The sequence below is a fragment of the Podarcis tiliguerta genome (assembly GCF_965153285.1).
Source record: "Podarcis tiliguerta genome assembly, chromosome: 12".
In the NCBI taxonomy this organism is placed as follows: domain Eukaryota; kingdom Metazoa; phylum Chordata; class Lepidosauria; order Squamata; family Lacertidae; genus Podarcis; species Podarcis tiliguerta.
The window spans coordinates 35706128-35718936 of NC_139545.1; the positions used below are offsets into that span (position 1 = coordinate 35706128).

Here is a 12809-nt window from a genome sequence, read left to right on the forward strand (position 1 = left end):
CAATAGCAAACAGATATAGTGGTACCACGAATTACAAACATCTCAGGTTACAAACGCTTCAGGTTACAAACTCCGCTAACCTGGAAGAGTTACCTCAAGTTTAGAACTTTGCCCCAGGATGAGAACGGAAATCGTGTGCCGGCAGCGCAGCGGCAGCAAGAGGCCCCATTAGCGAAAGCACGCCTCTAGTTAAGAACAGTTTCAGGTTGAGAACAGACCTCCGGAACAAATTAAGTTCATAACTAGAGGTACCACTGTATTCTTACAAGCAATCACAAAGAGCTCAAAATCATTTGAATTTTAAAAATGCAAAACAACTGCATTGACCAAAATAATTTTATTGTATTTATGGAGACAATTATATTCTTTGAAGTCTCTTCAATACAGAGAAGTGCTGAATAATTGTATTTTTTCCACAGAAGCATTATTTCAGCTGTTCCAAGTTAGCCTAAATCCTGACGGTAGAGTTACATACTCTGAATGGAATTTTATAAACACTTCATGTGATGCAGCTGTAAATGGAGCAATGTTGGTGTCCTGAGAAGAAAAGGGGGAATAAAATAATAATAATACTGATTACAGAACCTTTTCACAGAAAGCACATTCCTATAATAATGCTACACAGGATGATTCCAGGCTGTCTTTATTTTGCACAGAGGTTTAAATCAAATACCAGCAAATTCAGATTGTGCAATTAAAAGTTTATTTGGAATTCCTCCCCTGCTAAAGTGGACTTTTTGCAATAAGAAAAGTGATGAGGAAACGTGCTTGGAAGTGTGGGATAGCAATTGCTTTATGGAACATAATATAACTTCCCCCAAACAAATCAGAATGAATAAATAGCTGACATTGTCTAACCGCCTCACAAGCTTCGTGGAAACAGATCAGGATGAATGTTCAACAAACAAGTTATCTGGAACCGACCCTGGTTTAAGGGCCCTCCAGACATCCTTTTTATTGTAAATTTGTGATGATATTGGGGCGGTTATACATGATGCTGCTTTCAATACTGCTTGCAGCTGCAAAAGTTTTGGGGTAGACATACTGCTTACTTTCCAATCAATGCAGATCCCTAGACTTCCTGCGGAAACGTCCCTGTAACTTTTTATACTGCAAATGTTCTAATTTAGGGTTGTTGTTTTTTTGTCTTGCTTTCATTGCACTATAATGCAAGAGTGCCCTGGCCCCAGATGGCAACAGTGTGACAGCACTGGAAAAGCATCACAAAACAACTAATGAAGCAGAATGAGGTGTGGATGTTTGACAAAACATATCTTAGGTTGTGTCAAGCATTGCTTACAGGGGCTGTGTACACACCCGTACCTTTAAAGCACATTTTCCCCACCCAAGAATCCTGAGAACTTTAGCTTGCTTAGAGTGGTGGGAAGTGTAGTTCTGTGAGGGAGAAACTACAGTTCCCAGGATTGTATGTGTGTGCGCACACACACTTTAAATATGATTTAAAGGTATCGTGTGTACAGACAGAGCAGAATGCATTTCCATTGCTTCTGGTGGTGGCAGGCTATTCTGAGCAGCCTGTGGATGAATATCTTAAACGTCAGCCAGGCTTGCGTGCGAGCAGCCAACCCTTCCTAGTACTCAGGTCCCAAGCCATGTAGGGCTTTTAAAGGTTATAATTTTGAATAAACTGAATAAACACTCTGAATTCTTCCTAGAAACAAATTGGAAGCCAGAGGGGTTCATTTAAAAGTGACAATATGTTTTCCCTACAACAGCTGTGTTTTGTACCAACTGCAATATGACTGAACTGTCTTCAAAGGCAACCCAACACAGAGCATGGCATAGTCCAATTTAGATTTCACCAGGCTGTATATAACTGAGCTGCCTTCAAGTGAGGAATCTCATAATTTCATCCAGCACTGCTTTCTCTGCATTGCAACATGGAAAGGGTGAGAGTTTGTGAACCGAGATATTAGATCTCATTTTGGAAACGCTCAGAGGAAGAAACTAAAATAAATGAACACTTTAGCACAAACTCCACTAGATGTCACTACAGTCTCTCTGTTGGGATGACAATGTATATTACACAACTCACAACAGAGCTGGAGCTCACACTGGCAAACGTTGCATAGTACAAAATTAAAACATACCATTCCACAATATGGTCCCATAGATGCATGGCTACTGTCCGGTCCATTATAGAGTTTCAGATAGTTGCTGCTACAGTCACCAGGATCATCAATGCTGATGAAAGCAAAATTGACGGTAACAGCCCTTCCTTGGGGGGCTTTGATTGTCCACTCGCAGTCTGTCTGATTCTGATAAGAAGCTGGGTACCCAGGGCTGGCAAATGAACCAGTCTCACCATATAAAGTACCACCACATCCTACAAACAGAATGTTAGTTAGTGCTAAATATTTTGTTGTACTGTGCATTCTCAACAACGTTCTCAGCAAATAGACACAATGGAGGAAGTATCAATGGTTCTGCTGCATCATGGTATAGTATTTCTTTAACTTCATTGGGCTTAAACTGGATGAGGGTGTGTTTTTTTCTTAAATCCCAACTGGACTGGATTTATAGGAATACAATTGCAAAACAAAACATAACATAACATACCAATTTTTAGGTTACAGTTTGTCTTGTCATTGTTCATGAATTCCCAGGCAGCAGCCATGGCCAGGAGCACGTTTTACCAGCTTAGGCTTGTTGGCCAGTTACAAACCTGGAGAAGGAGGCTCAACTGACTATTGTAATGTATGGAACATCCAGATTGGGTTGTTGTAATCCAGAATGCGGCAGCTGGACTGGTGACTGCAAGTGGCCGCCGAGACCACGTAACACCGGTCCTGAAAGACCTACATTGGCTCCCAGTATGTTTCCGAGCACAATTCAAAGTGTTGGTGCTGACCTTTAAAGCCCTAAATGGCCTCAGCCCAGTATACCTGAAGGAGTGTCTCCACTCCCATCGTTCTGCCTGGACACTGCAGTCCAGCACCGAGGGCCTTCTGGCGGTTCCCTCACTGCGAGAAGCGAAGTTACAGCAAACCAGGTAGAGGGCCTTCTTGGTAGTGGCATCCACCCTGTGGAACACCCTCCCACCAAATGTCAAAGAAATAAACTATCTGACTTTTAGAAGACATCTGAAGGCAGCCCTGTTTAGGGAAGTTTTTAATGTTTGATCTTTTACTGTGTTTTTAATATCCTGTTGGATGCCACCCAGAGTGGCTGGGGAAACCCAGCCAGATGGGTGGCGTATAAATAATAAATTATCATTACTACTACACTGTACAGTGATTCACCTTTGAAGGTGATCTGGCAATTTCAACTAGTTCAAAGCATTATCAATATTTAATCTCAGGAGCTGGTTGAAAGGCGCATATAATGGGATTGTTAAAATAGCTGCTCTGGCTCTAAATTTGTTTGCAAGCACAGTTCAAAGTGATGGTTTTAAACCTTCAACTGGCAGGACACCAAGGAAGGAGAAGTGGATCCCAGCGAGGAGTGTGGCCACGATTGGATGTGGCCTCTTCTGCTGATGTATGGCAGGGATGGGAAACATCTGCGATTCTCCAGGTGGTGCTGGACTCCAACTCCCATCAGTCCCAGCCAGAATGGCCAATAGGGTTGGTGTGAGTTGTACGCCAGCACCTTGAAGACCAAACTTTCCCCATCCCTTCCATACATCAACAGAAGAGGCCTTATTCCAAGATTGCTCACTGATATAAGTTGGATTTGTGGGGGAAAGGATAATTGTAAACTACCGTATTTTTCGCCCTATAGGACGCACTTTTCCCCTCCAAAAATGAAGGGGAAATGTGTGTGCGTCCTATGGGGCGAATGCAGGCTTCGCGGACCTCTCTGCAAGCAGCAGGAGCCCAGCGCTGGGCTCCCGCTGCTTGCGGAGAGTTGCCTGCATGCTGAAGCCTGCGCGCGCTGAGCTCAGAGCGTCCAGGCTTCGCGGACCTTTCCGTAAGCAGCGGGAGCGCTCCCGCTGCTTGCAGAGAGTTGCCTGCATGCTGAAGCCTGCTCGCGCTGAGCTCAGCACAATTTCTAGATCAACCATGTATCCCCAAATGGAAACCAGAGTTGGAGGTCATACATTTTCTATTACTGGGAAATGATCAGGAGCTCACCAAGTTAGTGGCTAAATATCTCTATTTGGTTTTTTGTTGTCAAAACACACTGCAGACGTCTGATCTCCCTGGAGACCTAGAGATGTGACAATAGACTGCTCTGCCTCCTTTCTTTTAGCAAATGTTTTGTGCCACTGGGGAAGTGGTAATTCTGTATTGATTTGTTTTGGATGTTTGTATGTGATGCCAATAAAAGGTTTGATGATGATGATGATAAGGAGGAGTGAGTGGTTCCCTTTCCTTGAAACTATTTCTGCAGCAAAGGCTCCTAAACTGATCCAGTCCTTCCATTCAGGAATGGTCAAAGGTTTCTTACCTCAGAACATATTTATTTAGAAGGTGAATCTGACACAGTTCTAGATGACTGGAAATCCATGTTTAATAGTCTACTCAGTGGGTGTCATTATAATCTCTTAAATGTAGTTTAAATTAAGTCTTAATGTTTTTAAAAATAATTTGGAAGATACCCTGAGAGCCTTGAAAGTCCCAACAGCAGGATATAAGTAGAAACAAACAAACAAATATAGAATGAAAACCATTGCTAGTACCAGTTGATGATGAAGTCCAAGTGATTTCATATCCTTCACTGGAAGCTAGGATGTCGCTTTTGAAACGGAGATACACAGCATGATTTCTGGCAAATACAGGATTGGGTAGGGTGTTTCCACAGTACTTGCCAAGCAGTGGAGAGTTTGCATCACTACCATTTCTGACCTTTAGAAGAATATACAAAGCCACTGTTAATGAAATATTATCAGTGATGAATAACTAAAATCTTTGCAACCGATACAGGTAACTTGATGGAAACAGTCTCTGTCATGACACTAGCAGGTATCTTCAAACTTCTCTTTTTTTTAAGAAAAGGGTGATTCCTACAAGTGCTTTGTCACAAAGCTGACCTTATAATCAGCATGGTATCTGAGTCAGACCCAGCACATGGCAACAGAGGCAGACTTGTCACATGGAATATAGTAGCAGGGTCCTCTTGGAAGTTTTTACAGGAGTTAGGAGGTGCCATGTGACCCATTCTGGTCTATCGTCTAACCTAGGATTAGACTAGCTGCTATTTGAAAAGGAAATTGCAGACATAGGAGGTAATCTGGATCAGGTTCCTGGTTCAAGGAAAGGAAGCAGACCATGAGAAACAGGTAACTGTCATACCTCTAAGAAATCATGGCATCCATTGTGTTGTAGGTTAAAGGAATTGAAAAAGAGAGAGATGGTGTGATTTAGTGGGGACCGCAGAATAATAGTGCAATCCAAGTTGTGAGGGTAAGGATCAGGCCAGCCCGGGCTTTTCAGATAGCCAAATGATTGGTTGTATTCTCTGTTGCAGCCTAGCAGGAGACAAATATATAAATATAAATACAATATCTTCACACCTTTAGATTTTCACTCCCCACACTAATAATTTTTGGTGCCTATAAAAAGCAGGGTGAAAGCTTTACCTGAAGTCAGGTAAGAGAAGCTAAGTCTATTATTAACCACATAGGCTTCTGATCTGAAAATTACAACAGCAGTCCGCCCATAAGAATAAAACACAGGAATCGCAAGATTTTCGGAACCACAAAATCGGTGGACATGATCAGCATGTTCTGGATTGCCCTGAAATGTAATAAGCAAGAAGTCAAAGCTTGGGGGGGGGGACAAGGAAAAAAAGAGCATATGGAAGTGAAGGAGACTTTCCTAACAGATTGTGACATATTGTGGCTTGTGACATTTTGCACAGCTATTGCAAGATATAGTACCATGTGAACACAGGCATCTGGTTGCCAGTGCTTGTGACATTCTTGGCATTAAAGGCAACCCAATCCTCCTCATTGATTCCTTCTCTCTTAGTAACTTTGTTGTTTAGTCGTTTAGTTGTGTCTGACTCTTTGTGACCCCATGGACCAGAGCATGCCAGGCACTCCTGTCCTCCACCGCCTCCCGCAGTTTGGTCAAACTCATGTTAGTAGCTTCGAGAACACTGTCCAACCATCTTGTCCCCTGTCATCCCCTTCTCCTTGTGCCCTCCATCTTTCCCAACATCAGGGTCTTTTCCAGGGAGTCTTCTCTTCTCATGAGGTGGCCAAAGTATTGGAGCCTCAGCTTCACAATCTGTCCTTCCAATGAGCACTCAGGGCTGATTTCCTTAAGAATGGATAGGTTTGATCTTCTTGCAGTCCATGGGACTCTCAGGAGTCTCCTCCAGCACCATAATTCAAAAGCATCAATTCTTTGGTGATCAGCCTTCTTTATGGCCTAGCTCTCACTTCCATGCATCACTACTGGGAAAAAACTAATGGGAAAAACTATATGGACCTTTGTTTGCAAGGTGATATCTCTGCTTTTTAAGATGCTGTCTAGGTTTGTCATCATTTTTCTGCCAAGAAGCAGTTGTCTTTTAATTTTGTGACTGCTGTCGCCATCTGCAGTGATCATGGAGCCCAAGAAAGTAAAATCTCTCACTGCCTCCATTTCTTCCCCTTCTATTTGCCAGTAGGTGATGGGACCAGGGGCCATGATCTTAGGTTTTTTTGATGTTGAGTTTCAGACCATATTTTGTGCTCTCCTCTTTCCTCCTCACTTTCTGCCATCAATGTTGTGTCACCTGCATATCTGAGGTTGTTGATATTTATTCTGGCAATCTTAATTCTGGCTCTTAGTAACTACTCTTAGTAACTACTCATTGGTAAAGCAACTGCTTCCTTTCAGGCCTTCCTTCCTTCCTGCTGCTTCTCCAGGTTCAGACTGTATTGGAATGAGTTAGAATGTGCTAGTGCTGGCTTATTGGCTTCATATTGGCTGCATGTAAAACCTATACTTGGAATGGCTTTGTTTGTCATGAATAATAAAGTTTACATTTCCTTTACCCTTTCAAAAAACAGTCTTACTTGGGGGGGGGGGGGGATGCCCGACACCAGGATTTCAATCTCTCAACCCTCAGACTTCAATCGAAACCACATGGCATTAATTGCATGAATGCAATTTACATCCATAGGTTTTTGTTTTTTGTTTTGTTATGCAGATAGTAGCTGCGATAGCTGCTTAAGGGCAGTGGATGGTAGAGAGCACTTCAGGGCAGAGAGCTTTTCATGTTTTATGTCCCTGCCATGGTCCTAACAACATCAACCTTCCAAAGCTACTACTTGCATTTCAATGAAGGCAAGGAAAGAAAGAGCTAAAAGTACCCCCTGACCCAATTTTTGAGGTGGTACCAGGGTTACTATTAACATAGCAAAATATATATATATGCACATAAGTTCCACTCATGCAATTAGCATTGGGTCTTGTTTGGCCTTCAGTATCAGACAATGCAGAGATTTGGGCAAGGGGAATTGAAAGCAGGGAAATCTCATGGACCTTTGACACCCAGACTGGGGATCCCCACCTTCATCCTTAGCACACAAGGATCCTAGCAGCAGGCCAGGCTGACTTACCAGTGGTGAGTCTTGGAACTCTAGATAATTCTGAGAGCAGTCCTGGCTGGACTGGAGGTGGAATTCTTGCACCACTATTTTCACATGTTGCCCAGGAGGAGCATCAATAACCCATCTGCAATACGTAAAGGGAGGATATGCTTCCGGAAAGTAGGGTGATGTCGCTGTTTGGCTGGTTGAAGTTGCATTAAACACACCTCCGCACAGTCCTGTTAAAAGCAACAGCAACACAGATTAGACAAGCTTGCTGGGTTATAAGCACTCTTTCATGGAGGAACAAGTAGCTACTAGGAATGGTGGTTATGTATAACTTCCAGCATCCAAGATAGGATGCCTCTGAATACCAGTAGCTTCAATTCTCACAAGGGGAGGGTGGTGTTGTGCTCCAGTCCTGCTTGCAAGTTTCCAATAGGAATCTGGCTGGCCCCTGTGGGAACTGCTTAAGGGGTTTATTTTGCAATAAAATGGCATATGAATTTGGTTAAATGAATAAACACAGAACAAGGATGCTGGACTAGATGGGGCACTGATCCAGCAAAGATCTTTTTGTGTACTTCAACTCAGAATCATAAGCTGTTGACCTAAAGAGATATTTATTTGAAAGCAACAAGACATTGAGGTACAAATGTTCAATGCCAAGAGACAAAATGTGCAGATTCAAAATAGATCAATTATATCATAATGGGTTTTTAAATATTATATTTCTATGACATTGGCGTTGCTTTTCTATTTAAAATACTTGAAGCAATGTGCAAGTTCATGTTTTCTAAATCAGTGGTCTAACAGTCCTAACCAAGCCCCACCTTCTAACCCCTCTGATCTCCCCAAATCCTCTCCACCCAGACAGATACATTTCAGTCATCATCTCTTCCATCAAGTCTTATCTTCTCCAGGAAGCTGGATTCTCTCTATAATTGGTTTCCTAATTTGATAACACTGAGCTATATAATTGCTGATTTTTAAAGTTTTGAAATCCTCCCTGGAGTTGTACAAGACAAAGGAATGGCTTATTTCACGGGATCTTCTGGGAAGAAAATGAAAATTATACTCACTGTCCACAGTAGTGTAGGTAACATTGAAACCTGATCTTTCTACAAACATGTCAGTGACAAACTTAATGGTCAAGAAGTTGTCAGTAGAAAGAAAAGGAGCTGGAACTGTGGAGCCACAAAACTTGCCAACAACTGTAGCATTTTCATTACTACCATCGAACAGCTAAAAGACAAAACAGAAACATAACTTCTCTATAGCATGATATGTGTGTGAGCTGAACAGTTAAAAGCTATGGGAATGATTGGTGGAAGGAGTTCAAGTTGGTGACTGATGTCTCATAGGGTATCTTACAAATGCAAGAACTATACAATTATTAGCTCAGCTGGTTAGAGTGCGGTGCTGATAACACGAAGGTCACAGGTTCGATCTACATATAGGGCAGCTGCATATTCCTGCATCACAGAGTGTTGAACTAGATGATCGTAGACTACAATTCTAGGGTTCTATGAATTGTTGTTGTTGTTATTAATTAAAATCAAAATACCGTATTTTTCGTTCCATAGGATGCACTTTTTCCCTCTTAAAAACTAAGGGGGAAAGTCTGTGCGTCCTATGGAGCGAATGCAGGGGGGAGGCAGGCAGGAAAAGCCCCCAAGAGCCGCACACAAGCTTCGCGCGGCTCTTGCGGGATTTTCCCCAGAAGGGAGAAGGGACTGTTGCATCCAGTCAGTCCCTTCTCCCTCCTCTTGGAAAAGCCCGCAGGAGCCGCGCGCTCCTTAAAGGGTGCGCAGCTCCTGTGGGCTTTTGCGGGAGGTGGGGGAATTGCCATAGCTGCGCACAGCCTCTTCAGCCGGGAGAGGCTGTGCAAGGCTAAAGAGGAAGCCAAGGGAGCAAGCGGGATGGATTCTTTAGCCACGCTGGAGATGTTTAGCTCCCGGCTGGAGAGGTTGCGCGGCTATGGCAGAAGCCAAGACAGCCAGCAGGATGGATCCCACTCACTGTCTTGGCTTCTTTGCTCTTTGGGGCTGGGGGGGAAACCCGGGCTTCCCCCACAGCCCCGAGAAGCTCTTTGGGGCTGGGGGGGGGGAATAATATTTTTTCCCTTAATTTCCCCCTCTAAAAACTAGGTGTGTCTTGTGGTCCGGTGCGTCCTATAGAGCGAAAAATACGGTAATGGTCAGGTTAAGGTGTAACCTTTTATCCAGATGCTCTGTCCTTGCATTACCCCTTCCCTCTTCTCTTTTTGGTGCACTGCAATTGAATAATCATTCAGTTAACTAACTATAGTTTCCTGTTACAGCCAAGGCAGGAAACCATGGATATAATGTTTGGCACAAAGTAGGATTGGAGCCCAGAGTTTTGTGTTTGTCTAGGAGGCTCTTCCTTGTAACCATTCTTGCACAGTTTGGACATAATGGGAAATTATGGTTATGTAGCCCAGGAAGCCTTCAATCATAGCATGCCAAGATGGGAGGAGAAATGGAGCAGAATGAGAATCATGCAGTCAGACAAAGACTCATATCTTAAGAAACCAAGATATGCAAGTCCAAATGGAATCAATATCTCATTTTGATTTCATGTAAAGAAGGAAGTCATTTTCAACTAAACATTTAGTTACATGTTCACTATCTTACTGAACTTGAATTAACCTTTGCTTTTCTTTTTCTTTGCAAACCTTCAGGACATGTCTGTTTAGAGTCATAGAAGACTATTTATTATATTTCCTTTACCCATGCTGTAAGGTAGACTTTGAATGAAAAGAAATAAGGGAGCAAAAGTTATTTTCTAGCCTATGGTCAAAACACAGCAAAGAGAGTGCCTTGCATTTCTTGATTAGCACACACTGATCTTACCTGGACATAGTCATAGCGGCAGTTTTGAATAGATAATTCTGCTTCCAGCTGAAAAGTGTTAAAGGTGAGATTGATCAGCTTGTTTATGGGGGCAGCTATAACCCACACACATTCAAGATCTTTGTCATATTTGCCATCCATGTCGGAGTCTGGCGAGCCAAAGCTGTCACTTGAATTTGTCAGATAACCACCGCAGCCTTGCTGAGGGCCTGTTAAAAAGAGAGATCTGTCATCTACTGCATGTTTCATAGCAGTATTTTAAAGGATGTTCTGTATTTTTTGATCATATCACTTTTCCTATTCCTGTCTTGATGCTTACTGTCAACCATGGGCTTTTGGGAGCTGAATTGCATCATTTTAATGCTTTGCACAGCTTTTTTTGTTTTTGTTTTGTTAAACTAAGCCCTTTCCACACAATATGTTCAATATGTGGACAGCAGAAGCTCACACGCTGCCATTGCTTCCAGATTCCATACACAAACTATCCATACTATTCACTGAATGTGAGAAGATTGAAGCAAAATTTCCCTTAAACTCTTCCCTCATTATATTCAATGTAATGTGTGAAGGTGATGTATGGAAATGAGAGCTGGACCATAAAGAAGGCTGATCGCCGAAGAATTGACGCTTTTGAATTATGGTGCTGGAGGAAACTCTTGAGAGTCCCATGGACTGCAAGAAGATCAAATGCATCCATTCTTAAGGAAATCAGCCCTCAGTGCTCACTGGAAGGACAGATCGTGAAGCTGAGGCTCCAATACTTTGGCCACCTCATGAGAAGAGAAGACTCACTGGAAAAGACCCTGATGTTGGGAAAGATGGAGGGCACAAGGAGAAGGGGACGACAGAGGACGAGATGGTTAGACAGTGTTCTCGAAGCTACAAACATGAATCTGACCAAACTGCGGGTGGCAGTGGAAGACAGGAGTGCCTGTTGTGCTCTGGTCCATGGGGTCACGAAGAGTCGGACACGACTGAATGACTAAACAACAACAATGTGTGAAGGTGGGGGTGGATATGTCAGGAGGTGGCTCCAATGCTACCAACAGGACTGATTATTTGATAAGAGGCAAAGAATGCCCCAGGGACGCGGGTGGCGCTGTGGGTTAAACCACAGAGCCTAGGAGTTGCCGATCAGAAGGTCAGCAGTTCGAATCCCCGCGACGGGGTGAGCTCCCGTGGCTTAGTCCCTGCTCCTGCCAACCTAGCAGTTCGAAAGCACATCAAAGTGCAAGTAGATAAATAGGTACCGCTCCGATGGGAAGGTAAACGGTGTTTCCGTGCGCTGCTCTGGTTCGCCAGAAGCGGCTTAGTCATGCTGGCCACATGACCCGGAAGCTGTACGCCAGCTCCCTTGGCTAATAAAGCGAGATGAGCACCGCAACCCCAGAGTCAGTCACGACTGGACCTAATGGTCAGGGGTCCCTTTACCTTTACCTTTAAAAAATGCCCCAGCTGCATAAAGAAAGAGCACAGCTTTGGCGAGAGGGGAGCCAGAAAAGTAGAGGAGAGAGAAGGAAAGCAGGAGATTGGACGGATATATTTATTTCACATTTATATGCCACTTGCTTGTAACAAAACCTCACAGCGGTTTACAAAAAGACAGAGGGAGGGTGGAAGAAAGAGGGACAAAAGGGGGAACAGTGTGAAGTAGGGGGGATAACTGGTGGGGAGCTTTGCCCCAGAGGGCAAGGGACAGAAATAGCAGGAGTTGGTAAGGAAAGTGTGCAGACCAGGCAAAAACTCCTAGTGGTAGATTTAAGGGAGTCGAGAAGGGAGTCTATCAGACGGGGTGCTAAAGGAAGGCTGCGGGAGTGCAACAAGGAGTAGTTGCCTTGAGAAACAAAGCACACAAACCGAAGGGTTCAGCGATTGCCCGTCAATGATAAAAGAATACATAAAAAGTAAGTAAAGGCAACATACATCTTATCATGTCAAAGGTTGTATTTTTTTTAAAAAACAGTAGGTGGAGCTGTGTCTTTGTCTTCAGCCCACAAGGACTAATATTCCTAGATTCTATTAAAGTCGTTGGGATGTTAAAAAAAAGAAGCACTTACATTTGTATGCAAACACCTAATTGCTTAGTCAACAGAGCATGAGACTTGATCTCAGTGCCATGGGTTTGAGCCCCATTTCTGCTCTAATTTGAAGCTTTTTAAAAAAAGACAACTGTGAAAATTTGCATTTAATTATTCCATATCAGAATCTGTATTTAAATATGTATTGCATCACAAAACAAACATTTAAATGCATATTTGAGATTGAAATGTGTGCATTTCAATCTAAAATGCATTTTGGTACTTTTAAAATTTGAGAATAGTATCACAAAACTTGGAGGACTATGGTGGCGGTGCAAATTCAGTTGGGTTTGCTTAAAACTGTGGAGTGAACAAAATTATACTACATCCCTAAACGCCCCTGATCCCAGATGCTTTTTCATTATA

At 43.1% G+C, this 12809-nt stretch overlaps 1 protein-coding gene across 1 annotated transcript in view; it reads right to left on the reverse strand.

Annotated features, from left to right (window-relative positions):
- Positions 1-317: 317 nt before the first annotated feature.
- The window catches only part of CUBN (cubilin), a 134775-nt gene continuing 122283 nt past the window's right edge, over positions 318-12809 (reverse strand). Inside the window, exons 60-67 of the mRNA XM_083405700.1 lie at positions 10366-10574; positions 8572-8734; positions 7520-7728; positions 5546-5702; positions 5259-5434; positions 4646-4811; positions 2112-2347; positions 318-537 (exon numbers count right to left, since the gene is read on the reverse strand). Of these exons, the coding sequence (XP_083261826.1) occupies positions 430-537; positions 2112-2347; positions 4646-4811; positions 5259-5434; positions 5546-5702; positions 7520-7728; positions 8572-8734; positions 10366-10574 (1424 nt within the window). The 3' untranslated portion in view covers positions 318-429. The remainder of the gene's footprint in view (positions 538-2111; positions 2348-4645; positions 4812-5258; positions 5435-5545; positions 5703-7519; positions 7729-8571; positions 8735-10365; positions 10575-12809) is intronic.